General features: G+C 32.9%; 1 protein-coding gene and 1 non-coding gene across 2 annotated transcripts; one reads left to right on the top strand and one right to left on the bottom strand.

The window, feature by feature from the left end:
• Positions 1-8,594: 8,594 nt before the first annotated feature.
• On the bottom strand, positions 8,595-9,047 carry LOC133824679 (uncharacterized). Its single transcript, XM_062257643.1, has one exon. It carries the CDS (start codon positions 9,045-9,047, stop codon positions 8,595-8,597), a length of 453 nt encoding a protein of 150 aa, XP_062113627.1.
• A 9,721-nt stretch (positions 9,048-18,768) lies between these two features.
• On the top strand, positions 18,769-18,875 carry LOC133827866 (small nucleolar RNA R71). Its single transcript, XR_009890515.1, has one exon. It is a non-coding gene; the product is annotated as a small nucleolar RNA R71 (small nucleolar RNA).
• Positions 18,876-19,458: the final 583 nt, after the last annotated feature.

Here is a 19,458-nt window from a genome sequence, read left to right on the forward strand (position 1 = left end):
TATAGTGGAGTAATCATGGAATTAATAAATAAGATTATTATATTAAAGAGTTTATTTAATAATCTAGTTTATTGGAGCTTCGTATTATAGGTCCATGGTCCCCAAGTCACCTCTATCCTACACTGTCAAGAGTAAAGATGTCATAAAGAATATTTGTAGAGAGATGGACTAAATTACAAATGAAATAATTTTCCGAGACAAGGAAATAATTATGTGATAATTTTATGGGCAATTGATTAATGGTGAATTAATTAATTATTTAACTATATAGTTTTATTCTGAAAATACTTTATGTTAAAATAAATATTAATCATGTTTGGATTAATATAAAAAAAAATATTAATAATTATCTTATTATAAGATATTTACTAATTTAATTAAAACTAATATTTTAAGATAAAATTAATTTTGAATTAACTGATATTTATTTTAAGATTAATATATTATCATAAATATTAATTAAATAAACAAATGAGAAAATCATGGAGAGCCACTAACTGGTGCCTACCATGAATATTTTCTATTCCTAAGATTTGAATTTTGAATTTCAAATTAATTTGTTTATTTAATTATGTTTAATTATTCTTTTTTAATATGATTTAAATTAAATAATAAAAATAATGTAATTTATCAATTTTATTTTAAATTAAATAAATATTAATTCAATTAGTTGATTATTTTTATAAACCTGAAAAGAAGCGATACTTTTCAAGAAGTTTAATTAAGCAGAAATTATCAAACTCTCTCAAGAAAGAAACGATAGAATTTCCTAAACGTGAAATTCTATAAATTTCTACAGCCTATCTCTTCTCAATCTCTAGATCTCATGTGCTGAGTACATATAGAGAGTTTTAAATCATCATTTGAATCATACGTACTCACACACGTTCTTGTGTGTTTAAGGATAGACTTGAAAGGCTAAGGTGTGAGCTTTCAGAAAGAATAAGAAAATCATTGATTTATACGAAAAGATTCAACGATACTTGATACGCTACGGAATATAATCTCTATTCTTTTTATATGTTATTTAATATATCTATATAGGTATGATCCTAGCTGGAATTAATAAATTTAAAAAAAATTATATTATGGGCATTCTTATTTTTCTCATTTAATATCAATAGTAGTATAATATTATAATAATTATTGCCATATATGGGAGAATAGCGAATAATCATTGATTGAATTTCAAACGTGTTGCTCTGCCCGTCGATAAGGACCATACTTTGTAGCCACAGCCACCACAACTCAAAAACTCCACTCCATTAGTCTAATATTGTCTTATCCAAGCATAATCCCCATGTTATCGTTGAATTTCATATAATATGGATCCCAAATTTATTCTTAAACGAAATCATTCCCATGACTGTAAGTAACTTATGGGTGTATAAAATGCATAGTAGAAAACTATATATATATATATATATATATATATAGGGAATGACGGATCCTTCTTTTTTGCAACACCGATGTATCTTTTTTCTATTTTCGGCACCTGGATAGATATAATTCTAATTTTTTATATGATGATGTACATTGTAGGTATTTAGAATATCCTGCAAATTTTCAATAAATTCTTAATAGTTTACGAAGCCGAAAATAGAGTTCAAATTGTCAAATTTTACACGTGTACACAAAAAAACAGGCACGCGTGCAACAGACAGTTTAGACCCTGTTTAGGTACCATAATTTATTCAGAATTTCTTGAAATTTTGTAGGATGTACTAGATAGCTACAATGTATACCATCATATAAAAAAAATTGAGATTATAACTATTCAGGTACCGAAATAGAAAAAGGATGCACCGATATTGCAAAAAAAAGGGATGCATTGTAGTCGCTTCCTATATTTATATATTTAAATTGAATATTATCAATATAATGTGGCAAACAAATTAATTCAAATATTATATTTAAAATAAATGGATATTTGCATGAAAGTAACAATTTATTATGTTTGTAGCACTTAAGTATTCAAGTTATTTTTTAAAAAAAGTACATTCTGTTCATGTTTTGGTGTTGTTTAGTACAAGTACAACCGTCAATTATCACTGTTAAGTTTGATTACAACACGTAAGCAAAAGTACCCAATTAAATGGATATTTGTGGCGAAAGCACCTACTTAAATGAATATTTGTGGCGAAAGAACTTAATTAAAGGGATATTTGTGGCGAAAGTACAAAATTTAAGAGATATTTGCGGCGAAAATATCAAAGTTATAAGTAAATTTTACACCATAGTGGTGGACTTAAAGACGAAATAAATAGATGCATTAATCTGCACCAAAACATCGACAAAAGGTAATTTCGCCATCAAAAAAATAACTTAGGAACTTAAGTGCTACAAACACAATAATTTAGATACTTTCGCCGCAAATATCTGTAAAATAAAAAATAAAAATAAAAATAAAAACCATAGCATATTTAACTTACCAATTTCATATGGAGATTTAGTAACCTTATACCTTGTGTTAGAAGAACAAAGTTGGTGTCTGTCTTCAGTATAATATTAAAACCACAAAACTGTCAATGATACCGATTATGAACTTTGAAAACCTCATGAAAAAGGTGCTCAGAAATCCACTACTAAAGCCTACTTTTTATGTCCACATAATCAATGATACAGCAAAAACACAACTCCATCATTGAAATCGAGCATCCTATGAAGATCAATTATGAGTGGCTACATGTTAGAATATTTTATTGAATTAATTAGAGTTACCAAAACTATAATTCTAGTTAATTATGATTAAAGTTAATATTTAGATTAATTGATAGATATTCTCAATACGGTCAGCATTTAAGGTAGTTACTCAATATTGAGTCACCCAATATTTCATATCATATTGATTATCATATATTCTAACATCAATTGTGGCAGAAACATTGATGAAATGTCTCACCTATATAAATATAGGAGTCTGGTCTTCAAGCTCAACGCTTATTCTCATACTCCATCTAAAGAGCTAGTGAGACCTTGGAAGACCTTTACTCTCACTAATAATCTTTTCATTTCTTTTTGCAGATCTAAAGTTATTAGATCGAGGTTATCAAAATCAATGGCCGGAGGTATACTCTAACGATCATCTTTATTTTGTGACAATCCTATTCAGTTTATCCCAGATATTAGGATTGTTATGCATCTAGATAAATTATCTTACATTTGGTATCAAGAGTCATACTTACCTCTGCCTTCATATTGTTTCATGCATATATATATATGATTTATATATGCTTTGTATTCATATATACACATATTCATTTATGTATATGATTTGTATATTTGTGTTTTTTATTGCATTTTGTTTTTAGGAATGCTTCATTTATTAAATTTCAAACAGTGTTGGGCAATAAAACTAAAGAATAGGTTTCATTATATATGTGATAATTTTGTTATTAATTAAAATTTATTATCTTCCGTTCGTGTTTCGAATGATTTTGTGAGAGAAAAATGAGTGAAATTAAGAAAACAAAACTTTAAAAAAATTTGCATATATGTTCATGGTTGAAACTTAAGGAAAATCAAAGTTTGATTTATTATTGTTTCTTTAACAATCTAAGGTTATGAATCTTTAAGTTCATGATTTTCTAATGATTTTAAGAATGGAAAACTTGTTATAAACTCATAAAAACAAGCTTTTGATATCACATGTTCATGGTCAAAGGTTCATGGCCTAAGTTTTTTAGTTTTTTTTTATTCAAGCCGTTTTTCAATCTAAATAACATTAGAAACTCTTAAGCTTGTGTTTCCTAATGATTTGGTGCGTTAAAATAGTATTTTCCAACTGTTGAAAGTCACCGAAACCTCATAACCTGTTAATGGCCGAATATATTTTTTAATTTGAAGTATGATTTATTGTTATTTTTTAAGCAAAAAAAAAAACACTAGAAATCTATTAAGATAAGTGTTTCGAACCAATCTGGGCTGAAAATTCTAGTTTTGGACGTCGAAATCATGTTTATCTGATCGGGTTTTATTTCAGGTCGACGTGACCCATTTACAGAAACCGGGTCGATTTGACCCGGCTGGAGCTTGATGACATGGGAAACGACAAGTAGTTTTTCCCATGCAGCGTGAAAAATGACTCGTCGTTTGATGGGTCAAAAATTATAAAAAGAACTTAAGTAGTAACACAAAATGTCAGTAATAAGTCAACAAGAGTTATCAAAATTACTTCGAATAAATCTAGAGTTGTGAGTGTGTGCACCAAACTTGAACCTTCTTACCGCAAACCATAGCACATAAAGCCTTTGAAATTATGCCAAGTAAAAGTCTCAACTCCATTAACCTCTCATGTAATTGAAAATATTTAAAGTTTAAGGGTTTCACTCATGGAGTTGGAAAAGAAATAAGCACTCATCAAATGGGTATGTATTTAGGACAAACTCTTAAATAATTATTGAAACGAAGATAGGAAATAAACTATTTGGACAACCACTATAAAGAGTTCCACAAAACCAGTTTTTCGTGATTTTAAGTTAAATAGACAATCTTTACATTTATTCTATGAGCCATAAAATAAAACATGAAATTGATAAACACACTTTTTTTTTTTTGGACACAAGAGACAATATATGTAAAGAACGCTCTAGACTAATGCTTACAAAACATTCGCATAACATAATTTATAAAAGAATACCATCCATTATTAAAGTCTCAGGGGGACTTATTTAAAATCATGCAAGTTGGCGCCATAAGTTTAAAATAAAACATAGGTTTTTATGCAAAGTTCAAAGAAAACCAAATAATTTAAATAACAAAGCTCCGCTGATAATTTAGGAAAGTCTCTTAAAACAAAACATAATTTAAATGGCGTTCTACGTTGATCATTTTATCGTCCATAGGATTGCCCCACGCCATACACCCCATGATGAAAGAACTCCTCACGTCACCACGCGTGCCATAGAGAAAAATCTATTTGCTACCTGGAAGGAAAGTAAGGGGGTGAGCTAAAAGCCCAGTAAGGAAGTACAAGCAAATAAGCAAGTAAGAAAAACAACAAACAACCAAACACTAACGTTCATCTAAAACATCATGGTACGTCATAACGTAATCGTAACATATCATCATATCATAACATAATCGTATATATCATCATATCATAACATAACGTAACATATCATCATATCATAACATAACGTAACATATCATCATATCATAACATAACGTAACATATCATCATATCATAACATAAATGTGACATATCATCATATCACAAACATACAACATACATGATGAGCATGGAACGCTAGTTGTCCATGTCACCCTATGAGGTAAACAGGAGATCACTGGTCCTTGAATAACCTCGGCGCGTCCGCCCTAGGAGTTACGTCTCAATGTCCTTAGTAACTCGTTCGATGTATCTGGCATCGTAATCTGTTTGATGTATCTAACATCGTAATCTGTTTGATGTGAGTTACGTCTCAATGTCCTTAGTAACTCGTTCGATGTATCTGACATCGTAATCTGTTTGATGTATCTAACATCCATACACATATCACATTCAACATATCATCACATTATGGCATTCATAATTTCATAACAGTTCATTCATATAACAGCCTTACCATTCATAGCATAAAATCATAAAATCTATCTAACTTCCTTACCTCAGGTCCAAGCTAAGAATTTCACAATCTTTCAACGAGCCTATATCATAATCAAAATAACGTTTCTTAGGTTCATAAAATTACTATTTTTCCCTTCCATACAACTCATGTGTGCATGGGCCATGTACTCATGATAACAGTTACACTAAACATGCAATTATCGCCAAAAAGAATAATGCTCGTTCTACCCATTTTACTAACATGATTGTTTTATAAAAATCACATAGTTGAATAATAATCATGATTTTGGACGTAAAAGTTGATTTGCATGTAACATGCATACGTGGGAACATTGCGTAATAAAGACGTTTTCAAAAACGATAATTCTACATTTCTTTTATTATTTTAAAATCAATAGACATATTACACGCTTTATTTTTTCTTAAAATTTCTAAGTTGATTAAATTTCTCAAAACAATATTTTATTTTATAAAGTTATTTTATTTTAGCTTAAAAAAATAAAATATGTGACAATTTCATCCATTAATTTCTAATTAACAAGAATTAACCAAAAAGCTTGGATTTAATTAAAATGCCTATTTTTAATGTGTCCCTTTAGAAAAAATTTTTTTATCATTGTGTTACTTAAATGAGGTGAGAAAATTTATTTTAAGTGTGGAAAAATACATTTTGATTTAATTTATTTAAGACTTAGTTTTTAAGTAGCAAAAATCCATATGTGACAATTTAATAACAATTTTTTAACTTTTTTAAAACAAACTTTGAGCCACCATTTATTTTATTCAAAAATCACAAATAAATAGAGTCCAAATATTTTTCTCAATCAAAATAAATGAAAAATCATTACTTATCAAAATATGCATTCATACCATTAAAAATATCATTTTTCAATATTACCATAACTTAGGAAAAATAATTTATTCCAAAACTCACCAAATTCATTTTAGTGAAACTTACTTCAATATTTTATTACAAAAATTCCAGCAACTATTTTTATCATTAAAATCATCATATTCAATTTTATAAACTCATATTTTCTCAAAATTCAATAAAAATTCTGTAGGTAATTATTTGAGTAAAATATCATAACATGAGACTTAAAATCCTCTTTTTAATTTCATAAAAATTAACATATTCATCAAGAACATTATTTATGCATGCAACTCATCTTCTTATCAACTTTTACCCAATTATTTACAAAAAAAACAGCAAGCTTAATTCCTCATAAAACTCAACTTTTGTCTCAAAATTACATAAAATCATACATGTTTAAAATCTCATTATACTCTTATAATATGCATGATTCTAATATTACTAACATATTCACATGAATCCTTTTAAAAACCATTTGTTGCAATTCCATGAAAACCAACAAAACACTATCAATAACAATAACATATAGTAATTTATAAGCACCATATTCACATATGCCTTATATTAACCTAACATGTTTCTATCATTTATTTCATGCATCTTATAATTTAATCATTCAAAATATAACATGCATCTATCAAAATTTCATGGATCAAAATATCAAGATTGCCAATTATCCTCTTACCCATATAACATAGGTCCTAAAACATGGATCTAATATATTGTAAATCACACAACATCACACAAAATATCAAGAACACCCTTGGGTAAGCCTAGGCCGAAATCACCATACATGCACTCATAGATTATCACAACTTTTATGCATAGCAAAATCAACATCACAACCCTTTTTAACACTAGCCATACTCTCACAATATACAAATCCTATACACCAATCCTACCAAAATCAACCATTAGCATCATTAACAAAACCTCATAGACAACCCACCAAAAACAATATAAGGGCTAAGAAAAGACCATTACCTCTCTTGATTGTAAAATCAAGAACACAAAAGATCAATACCCAAACTCCACACCCTTGTTCAAGCCTAGGGTTTTTATTGGAAAACCACCATGAGGAAATGAAAGAACCCAAACACACACAAGAAAATAAAACAAGTCAATGACATATATCAATAAAAAGAGATTATACAAATGAGAATAACAAGAGGACATACTCTAAGAGGGGTTCCTCTTCACCTTCTTCTTCCTTCTTCCTTTCTTTCTTTCTTCCTCTCTCTCTCTCTCTCTACACGCCACTCTCTCTCTAGGTCACGGCAGCCACCCAAGAGCAATGGCTCTTCTCTCCTTTCATATCCCCTTTATCAAAATCCTCCCATAAAGTCTCCCCTAACACAATAAGGTAAGTTTCCATTTCCCATTTATTTTCTCTTAATTTCTCTTTATTTAAAAAGATATAAAGGAATAAAAATGATCATGCCTATCCCCAAAATAATTATTATCTTCAATTTTTTATTTTTATCACTTTAAGGAAATCATTCCTTTCCCACTAGGTCACACGCCCAAGCCCTCTTCTTCCCTTTCTTTTTTTTTTTTTTTTTTAATAAATTAACTCAAATAAAATCTAAAATAAGGAAACATAAAATGTGTAGAAAATCTACACATGTGCACCATGCTACCATGCACTAGCACACACTAAATCACTAGGGTGCATTACTATCTATCATGCACCTTAGTGCATTCCACCATAGCTCACATAATCACCTCAATTGTCACACTTAATTAAAATGTAACACTAATAGTAAAATAACATGTTACACAATTATTCACTTATTAAATTAATTAACCAAACAATTCTAACAATTAAATAAAATAATAAACAATCAAATAAAACAAATAATCAACCAAATAAAATAACAACACTTAAATAAAACAATTCATCACACTTAACATTTAAATCAAATAAATCACAAAATTTAAATAATCTAAAAAAAAAAATATTGGTGCACTACAATATAATTGAAAATGATAGAAATATTGATCTTGTGTCTTTCTCCCCACACCCCCCCCCCCCCCCCCCCCCCCTTTTTTTTTATCAAGAAGGAATAAACTTCATTGAACAAACAAGCAAATACACACAAGGCAAACTGCCCAAACAGAACCCAATACAAACCAGTCAAGAACCCACCCTCACATTACATACAATTGAAGCTTTCTTAAGAAGAGCTTGAAAAGAGGGACACCTTTCCTGCTATGAACACTATTCAATCTATATTTCACTAAAGTAATAATCTCTTTGGCTATACAATAAGCTGACAGTGAAAACCCATCAAAAATGCATCTATTCCTATTCCTCCAAACACTATAAACCACTGCAGCAAGTATCATATTCAGAGTTAAACTAAAACTGTCATTGTTCCCAGCACTAAGCCTAACTGTCCAATCCGAGAACTTAGTAGCCCAGGCAGGAAACCCAATCCAGAAGAGGATAAAAGACAAAACACTCTTGGATAAGCAGCACTCGAAGAACAGATGCTGATGGCTCTCCAAATGATCTTCACAGACAGGACAAAGAGAGATAGACAGCAGGATTTTAGCTTTAGCCAGGTTATCTCTGGTTAACAGGAAAGAATTAACCACCATCCATAACATGAACCTATGCTTAGGGAGGATTGAACGACTCCAAATAGCTCTTTTATAGGCCACTATTTGCTGATTAATAGATTTGTTATACAACTTTGATGGCTTAAATTTCCCAGATAAACCAGCAGTTGTCACCTCATCTTTGCTGAATTTGTTCCTTAAATGGAAGATTTTTCGCCAATATCAGCTAGTGTCCTGCTTCAAACTATAAGTCCAAAAGTCGACCCCCCTCAGATAGACATGTTGAATCCATTTAACCCACAGCGAATCCTGTTTAGAAGTGACTGCCTAGACGTATTTAGCCAGCAAAACTCTATTCCATCTAGTACCATCTCTAAGACCAAGCCCTCCAAAAGCCTTGGGGAGACACACCTGCTGCCAAGATTTGTATTTTTTTATATATATATATATGTATTTTTTTCTTTTTTTTCTTTTCTCTTTTCTTCTTCCTTTTTTTTTTCATGAACAACATAATAAAAGGCTCTCTAATAAGATTTTTCTATAGAAAATATTATCCCTAAAACATCATCCATTCATACCACAATACCTTGTCCAAATAATTATAACCATTTCTAAGAATCAATAAAAATTTAAAAGTTGTTTTCTTAAGTCTCACTTCTCACACAAAAGAATGAATTACTTAAACATGGCAAATTTCTAAGCAAATATGTGCTATCAACCATCTTACCACAATAATTTGCATGTGCATTAGGTAACTCTAGAGAAACTCTTAGTAATACAGATAACAAAAATTGACTCAAAAGTAACATTTTGCAAAAATAAATAAGTAATTTTTAAAAATTTGACCATGAAAATATTAATATGACAAAAATCAACATGAACATGCATGAATATGCTCACCACCCCCAACCAAAATCTGACAGTGTCCTCAATGTCTCAAAAGATAATAAATGTAAAAGAGTAGGGAAAGAGAACACCTGGATATCTAGCGTCGAGTGATAGAGCGAATATTGATTCTCTAAAACATGAAAAACTGAAAACACAAAATGATAACAAATAAAATAAAATGACAAAAGGGAAATAAACAGAAAACAAACCTATGTACAAACAATTTGGAACACTACTCAGACTTGGTAAATCGGTTCCACGAGAGTGACTTCTTCAGGCTGGGTCACCCTCTCTATGTAGTGTTTCAGTCGCTGGCCATTTACTTTGAATTCTCTCCCACCAGTTGGGTCTATGACCTCAACAACACCGTTGGGAAAGACAGATTTCACAACATATGGGCCAGTCCACCTTGATCTCAGCTTGCTAGGGTGGATATGCAGACGAGAGTCATAAAGATGCACTCGTTGGTTTGGCTCAAATTCTTTTCTTAGGATCTGCCTGTCATGAGCCACTTTCATTTTAGCGTTGTAGATCCTAGAGTTGTCATAAGCATCGTTCCTTAACTCTTCAATTTCTGACAACTGAAGCTTACGATTGAATCCTGCCGCCTTGAGATCAAAATTTAGGCTTTTAACTGCCCAATAAGCTTTGTGTTCCAGCTCAACAGGAAGGTGGCAGGCTTTACCATAGACTAGCCTATGAGGAGACATACCAAGTTGAGTTTTGTAAGCAGTGTGGTATGCCCAGAGAGCATCGAGAAGTCATGAGGACCAATCTTTGCGGTCAGGATTAACCATTTTTTCTAAGATTTGCTTAATTTCTCGATTAGCTAACTCAGCTTGGCCATTTGTCTGTGGGTGATAAGGCAATGCAACCTTATGAATTACACCATATTTTTGCATTAAGGTCTCGAAAGAATAGTTGCAAAAATGGGTGCCTTGATCACTTATGATAGCGCGAGGTGTGCCAAACCTAGATAACACATTTTCCTTTAAGAACTTCACAACAGTTGTGTTATCATTATTTTGACAAGGCACAACTTCCACCCATTTTGAGATATAGTATATGGCGAGAAGAATGTAAAGGTAGCCAAAAGAAGGTGGGAATGGTCCCATAAAGTCTATCCCCCAACAATCGAATATTTCTATTACAATAATTGGGTTTAATGGCATCATATGTCATCGGGACAGGGAACCTAATTTCTAACACCTTTCACATGATCAACAGAAATTGTTAGTGTCTTTGAACAAAGTGGGCCAATAAAGACCACACTGTAAGATTTTTGCAGCAGTCTTTTTCATAGAAAAATGACCACCACAAGCTTCATTATGACAAAAGTTCAGAACACTAAAAATTTCATCATCTGGAATGAAACGTATCATAATTTGGTCGGGGAAATACTTGAAAATATATGGGTCGTCCCAATAAAAGTTACGAACCTCGACCAAAAATTTACGTTTATCTTGTGCACTCCATGCAGTTGGAAGTTCGCCAGTCACTAAGTAATTGATGATATGAGCGTACCATGGCAACTTAGTGACCGCGAAGAGATGTTCATCAGGGAAGTCATCTTGAATGGCTGGGCCATCAACGGAATCAGAAAATTCAAGACGAGATAAGTGGTCCGCTACCACGTTTTCAACTCCTTTCTTGTCTTTTATAGTCAGATCAAATTCCTGTAACAGAAGGATCCACCTAATTAAACGCACCTTAGCATCCTTTTTGGAAAGGAGGTATTTTAAGGCAGAATGGTCCGTAAAGACTATGATAGGTGAACCAATCAGGTAGGAACGAAACTTGTCAAGTGCGAATACTATAGCAAGTAACTCTTTTTCAGTGGTAGAATAGTTCATTTGAGCACTTTAAGAGTTCTACTTGCGTAATAGACAACGAAGGGCTTCCCTTCCCTTCTTTGACCTAAGACGGCCCTATAGCATAATTGCTAGCATCACACATGATTTCGAACGGTAAGTTCCAATCTGGTGGCTGAATGATAGGGGCTGAAGTGAGTTTTGCAACGAGCGTTCGAAAAGATTCCTCACACTCAGGTGTCCAACTAAACACAACATCTTTTGCTAGGAGGTTTGACAAAGGGCGAGCAATTGTTGAAAATTTTTGTATGAACCTCCTATAGAATCCTGCATGCCCAAGAAAAGATCGAATGTCTTTAACAGTCTTGGGGGTGGGCAGCTTTGATATGAGTTCAATCTTTGATTGATCAACCTCAATTCCTCGTTTCGACACGACATGCCCCAAGACTATGCCTGATGGCACCATGAAATGACACTTTTCCCAGTTGAGTACCAAGCCTTTCTCTTTGCAACGTTTAAGCATAGACTCTAAATTGAGAAGGCTTGATTCAAAGGAATCTCCAAAGACTGTCAAATCATCCATGAATACTTCCATACATTTCTCGATCATATCACTAAATATGCTCATCATACATCGCTGGAAAGTGGCTGGAGCATTGCACAGGCCAAATGGCATGCGCCGAAAGGCAAAAGTACCAAAAGGACAAGTGAATGTGGTCTTATCCTGATCTTCTAAGGCAATCTCGATTTGGTAATACCCTGAATAACCATCGAGAAAACTATAGAAAGGATGAGCTGCCACATGTTCCAATATTTGATCAATGAATGGAAGTGGAAAATGGTCTTTGTGGGTGGCTGCATTTAACTTTCTATAATCAATGCACATGCGCCACCCAGTTGTGACCTTGGTAGGAACAAGTTCCCCTTTTTCATTTTGTACCACTGTTACCCCAGATTTCTTGGGAACAACCTGAGTTGGGCTAACCCATTTACTGTCAACAACAGGATAGACTATGCCAAAATCCAGAAGTTTCAAGACTTCAGTCTTTACTACTTCCTTCATCGTTGGGTTCAATCTTCTTTGAGGGTCACGACGCGGTATAGCCCCGTCTTCCAATTGAATGTGATGGGAGCAAATTAAAGGACTAATACCTTTGATGTCAGCTATTGTCCATCCTAATGCATCTCTTTGTTCTTGCAACACATTGATGAGTTGGCGCTCTTGTGTGGCAGTGATCTTGGAGGATATTATGACAAGAAAAGTGTTGTCAGCTCCCAAGAAAACATGCTTAAGACCGTCAGGAAGTTGGGCCAACTTTGGTTTAGGAGCTTGTTCAATGGATGGTTTTGGTGTTTCTCGATCTTGAGGGAGTTCCTCAAAGATTGGATTCCAAAACATGGTTCTTCTAGCCTGTGAGTGTTTGATGATTTCAGGGTTGATTACAGACTCATCGGGCTCCGAACTTTCTGAAATTTGGAAGAGGTGATTAAAATGATTAGATGTGTATTTCGATTCGACCTCTTTCGAAATAAGTGTATCGATCAGATAGGATTGGAAACACTCATCGTTGTCAGGTGGTTGTTTGCCAATGTGGAAAACATTTACTTCTAGAGTCATGTTCCCGAAAGAGATTTTCATAAGACCATTCCTACAGTTAATGAGTGCATTAGCTATTGCGAGGAAAGGTCTACCAAGAATGATGGGAATTTTGGACTCTATACTCACTTCAGATTGTGTGTCCAAGATGAGAAAATCAACAGGGTAATAGAATTTTTCAATTTGAATAAGAACGTCTTCTACTATTCCCCGAGGTTTCTTAACTGATCGATCAGCCAGTTGTAGCACCACAGATGTGGGCTTGAGTTCTCCTAGACCTAATTGCAAGTATATTGAATATGGCATGAGATTTACACTTGCTCCTAAGTCTAGAAAGGCTTGACCAAATTCCTGTTCCCCAATTTGACATGAGATGGTGGGACAACCAGGATCTTTGTACTTAGGCGGTGTCTTGCAGTCAATTACCGCGCTAGCTTGTTCTGCCAAGAATGAATTTTTCTTGACATGGTGCTTTCTTTTAACGGTGCACAAATCCTTGATAACCTTGGCATAAGCCGGCACTTGTTTGATCACATGCAACAATGGCAAGTTGATCTTCACTTGTGTTAAAAGGTCTAGGATTTCACCATGATTTTCCATTACCTTTCCAGTGGATTTCAAAGCTTGAGGAAAGGGTGCCTTTATTGGAATGCTTATTGGCACATCATCATCTGGAGCGGGCATTGATGTACTCGTTGTCTTAGTTAACGGTGAAACTGTACTTTGACCACTTCGAGTAGTGATGGCATTAACCTCTTTGAAATTTGTATCTGCAGAGGAGGAGGTTTGTGCCATGTGTTGCCCTTTTTGATGGATTAGAGGTTGAGTGGGAAGTCTCCCATGCTCTTGAATCGCCAAAGTAGTGTTTAGCTTTGTCATTTGGACTTTCATGTCTTTCATTTCCTCTACCATTTGTGTGAAACAAGAATTGATCTCTTGAGTTGAGGCTATCTGAGTTTGCGCAAGCATTTGCAAAGTATTCTCAAGAGAATTACTTGATTGCATGTTATTTTGAGGAGCAATGTATGATTTTGGTGGTTGTTGCTGCTCAGGCCTCCATTAGCTTCCAGATGCTTGGTTCGAATCCTTCCAGCTGAAATTTGGATGGTTGCGCCAACCAGGATTGTAAGTGTTTGAGAAAGGGTTATAAGGCTTCTTGTAATCCCCTAAAGCATTGCAATGTTCCTCATTTCCTCCTCTTAGCTCACTAAGAGTTGGGCACTCTTGCGGTTTATGTTCCGTCATGTAAAGAACGCCCTAGACTAATACTTACAAAACATTCGCATAACATAGTTTATAAAAGAATACCATCCATTATTAAAGTCTCAGGGGGACTTATTTAAAACCATGCAAGTTGGCGCCACAAGTTTAAAATAAAACATAGGTTTTTATGCAAAGTTCAAAGAAACCAAATAAATTAAATAACAGAGTCCCACTGATAATTTAGGAAAGTCCCTTAAAAACAAAACATAATTTAAATGGCGTTCTACGTTGATCGTTTTATCGTCCATAGGATTACCCCACGCCATACACCCCATGATGAAAGAACTCCTCACGTCACCACGCGTGCCATAGAGAAATCCAATTTGCTACCTGGAAGGAAAGTAAGGGGGGTGAGCTAAAAGCCCAGTAAGGAAGTACAAACAAATAAGCAAGTAAGAAAACAACAAAAACCAAACACTAACATTCATCTAAGACATCATGGTACGTCATAACGTAATCGTAACATATCATCATATCATAACATAATCGTACATATCATCATATCATAACATAATCGTACATATCATCATATCATAACATAACGTAACATATCATCATATCATAACATAACGTAACATATCATCATATCATAACATAAATGTGACATATCATCATATCACAAACATACAGCATACATGATGAGCATGGAACGCTAGTTGTCCATGTCACCCTATGAGGTAAACAGGAGATCACTGGTCCTTGAATAACCTCGGCGCGTCTGCCCTAGGAGTTACGTCTCAATGTCCTTAGTAACTCGTGCCATGTATCTGACATCGTAATCTGTTTGATGTATCTAACATCGTAATCTGTTTGATGTGAGTTACGTCTCAATGTCCTTAGTAACTCGTTCGATGTATCTGACATCGTAATCTATTTGATGTATCTAACATCCATACACATATCACATTCAACATATCATCACATTATGGCATTCATAATTTCATAACAGTTCATTCATATAACAACCTTACCATTCATAGCATAAAATCATAGAATCTATCTAACTTCCTTACCTCAGGTCCAAGCTAAGAATTTCACAATCTTTCAACGAGCCTATATCATAATCAAAATAACATTTCTTAGGTTCATAAAATTACTATTTGCCCTTCCATACAACTCATGTGTGCATGGGCCATGCACTCATGATAACAGTTACACTAAACATGCAATTATCGCCAAAAAGAATAATGCTCGTTCTACCCATTTTACTAACATGATTGTTTTATAAAAATCACATAGTTGAATAATAATCATGATTTTGGACGTAAAAGTTGATTTGCATGTAACATGCATACGTGGGAACATTGCGTAATAAAGACGTTTTCAAAAACGATAATTCTACATTTCTTGCTTTTATTGTTTGAAATTCAATAGACATATTACATGCTTTATTTTTCTTATAAATTTCTAAGTTGATTAAACTTCTCAAAACTTTATTTTATTTTATAAAATTATTTTATTTTAGCTCAAAAAATAAAATATGTGACATCTCCATTAATTAATCTCAAATTACAAAGAATTAACCAAAAAGCTTGGATTTAATTAAAATGCCTATTTTTAATATGTCCCTTTTAAAGATATATTTTATCATTGTGTTACATAAATGATGTGAAAAATATATTTTTAGTGTGGAAAAATACATTTTGATTTAAATTATTTAAGACTTAGTTTTTATGTGACAAAATCCATATGTGACAATTAAATAACAATTTTTGACCTTTTTAAATCAAACTTTCAGCCACCATTTATTTTCTCAAAAATCACAAATAAATAGAATCTAAATATTTTTCTAAATCAAAAGAAAGGAAAAATCATAACTTGTCAAAATATGCATTCATACCATTAAAAATACCATTTTTCAATATTACCATAACTTAGGAAAAATAAATTATTCCAAAAACTCATCAAATTCATTTTAGTGACATTTACTTCATATTTTATTACAAAAATTCCAGCAATTGTTTTTATCATTAAAAATCACCATAATCAATTTAAAAGCTCATATTTTCTATAAAAAAATCAATAAAAATTCTGTAGGTAATTAATGGAGTAAAATATCATAACATGAGACTTAAAATCCCCTTTTTAATTTCATAAAAATTAACATAATATCAAGAACATTACTTATGCATGCAACTCATCTTTTTATCAACTTTTACCCAATTATTTACAAAAAAACAGCAAGCTTAATTCCTCATAAAACTCAACTTTTGTCCCAAAAATTTCATAAAATCATACATGTTTAAAATCTCACCATACTCTTATAATATGCATGATTCTAATATCACTAACATATTCACATGAATTCTTTTAAAACCATTTTTTTTTCTATTCCATTGAAAACCAACAAAACACTAACAATGACAATAACATATAATAACTCATAAGCACCATATTCACATATACCTTATATTATCCTAACATGTTTCTATCATGATTTTCATGCATCTTATAATTTAATCATTCACAATATAACATCCATCTATCAAAATTTCATGGATCAAAATATCAAGATTGCCAATTATTATCTTACCCATATCACATAGGTCCTAAAACATGGATCTACTATATTGAAATTCACTCAACATCACAAAAATATCAAGAACATACTTAGGTATGCCTAGGCCGAAATCTCCATGCATGCATTCATAGATTATCACAATTTTTTTATGCATAGCAAAATCAACATCACAACCCTTTTAACACAAATCATACTCTCACAATATACAAATCATATACACCAATCCTACCAAAAATCAACCATTAGCATCATCATCAAAACCTCATAGACAACCCACCAAAAACAATATAAAGGCTAAGAAAAGACCATTACCTCTCTTGATTGTAAAACCAAGAACACAATAAGATCAATACCCAAACTCCACACCCTTGTTCAAGCCTAGGGTTTTTATTGGAAAACCACCATGAGGAGAAGAAAGAATCCAAACACAAAACAATAACACAAGTCAATAACATATTATCAATAAAAGAGATTATACAAATAAGAAAAACAAGAGGACATACTCTAAGAGGGGTTCCTCTTCACCTTCTCCTTCCTTCTTTCTTTCTTTCTTTCTTCCTCTCTCTCTCTCTCTCTCTCTCTACACGCCACTCTCTCTCTCTCTCTCTCTCTCTCTCTAGGTCACGGCAGCCACACAAGAGCAAATGGCACTTCTCCTCTTTCATTTCCCCTTTATCATAATCCTCTCATAAAGCCTCCCCAACAAAATAAGGTAAGTTTCCTTTTTCTATTTATTTTCTCTTAATTTCTCTTTATTTAAATAGATATAAAGGAATAAAAATGATCATGCCTATCCCCAAAATAACTATTGTCTTCAATTTTTTTTATTTTTATTACTTAAAAGAAATCATTCCTTTCCCACTAGGTCACACGCCCAAACACTCTTTTTCCCTTTCTTTTTATTTTTATTTTTTATAAATAAATAAATTAACTCAAATAAAATCTAAAATAAGGAAATATAAAATGTGTAGAAAATCTACACATGTGCACCATGCTACCATGCACTAGCACACACTAAATCACTAGGGTGCATTACTATCTATCATGCACCTTAGTGCATTCCACCATAGCTCACATAATTACCTCAATTGTCACACTTAATTAAAATGTAACACTAATAGTAAAATAAACATGTTACACAATTATTCACTTATTAAATTAATTAACCAAACAATTCTAACAATTAAATAAAATAATAAACAATCAATAAAACAAATAATCAACCAAATAAAATAACAACACTTGAATAAAATAATTCATCACGCTTAACATTTAAATCAAATAAATCACAAAAATTTAAATAACCAAAAATAAAAAAAAAAAATTGGTGCACTACACGTCCCTCCACAGATGAAGCATGGATCTCGTGTCTCTACCTTTGCAGCCATGTGGATTCCTCTACCTTCTTGAGATTTGAAAGCCTCGAATTGTTGTCTCAATGATTCAATTTTTCTTTTGACGTTGTCATCTTCCCTCAATCGGTAGATTCCAGTTGATCGTGGCTTGTCCATTGGACTCGGTCCATTCCATGTGTAGGACTTTTCAGCAAGATCGTCAAGGTACTCAAAAGCTTCATCAGGATCTTTTTGAAGGAATTCGCCATTGCACATCATTTGTACGAATTATCTTTGTCCAGTTGTGAGACCGTCATAGAAATAGTTGATCAAACGCCAGCTTTCGTATCCATGATGTGGGCATTGATTTATCAAATCTCTAAACCTCTCCCAGACCTGATGGAAAGTTTCGTGGTCTTTATGGATGAAGGAAGAGATTTGCCTCTTAAGGCTGCTAGTCTTATGGGGCGGGAAATATTTGGCAAAGAATGCTTTTGTCATTTCGTCCCATGTTCCGATAGATCTAGGCCTTAAGGAATACAACCAACTTTTTGCTTTGTCTTTGAGTGAGAAAGGAAAGAATTTCAATCTCACAATGTTGGTGACATCAGCACGGTTGTTGAATGTAGCCACCACCTCTTCGAATTCCTGTATATGCACGTACGGACTCTCATTTTCCAACCCATGGAAGGTTGGTAAGAGGTTAATCATGCCGGGTTTGAAATCGAAATTTGGCATATTGTTGGGATACATTATGCATGAAGGTGTGGCTGTACGCGTAGGATGTAAATATTCCTGTAGCGTTCTTGGTTGGACTTCATCTTGATGAGCCATCGTGGGTGGTTCGGGAAGTCTCGGTGAATCGGGAGTGTTTGAACGAATGGAAGAAAGCGACGAACTAGGAGAGTTTTCTAAAGTTTCTACTTGTTGTCTCACAAATCTCCCTAGTGCGTCTCTGTTTCGTGGCATATATATATTTTTTTGTAAGTATTATAAGCGCAAATGTATAATAATGTAATAAGTATACACCAAAATG

The sequence above is a fragment of the Humulus lupulus genome, chromosome 3, assembly GCF_963169125.1.
Source record: "Humulus lupulus chromosome 3, drHumLupu1.1, whole genome shotgun sequence".
NCBI classification, from domain to species: Eukaryota; Viridiplantae; Streptophyta; class Magnoliopsida; order Rosales; family Cannabaceae; genus Humulus; species Humulus lupulus.

What these genes read in the sequence shown, in the direction of transcription:
- LOC133824679 (XM_062257643.1), bottom strand. Translation starts at nt 9,047, where the DNA reads ATGGTGGTTAATTCTTTCCTGTTAACCAGAGATAACCTGGCTAAAGCT.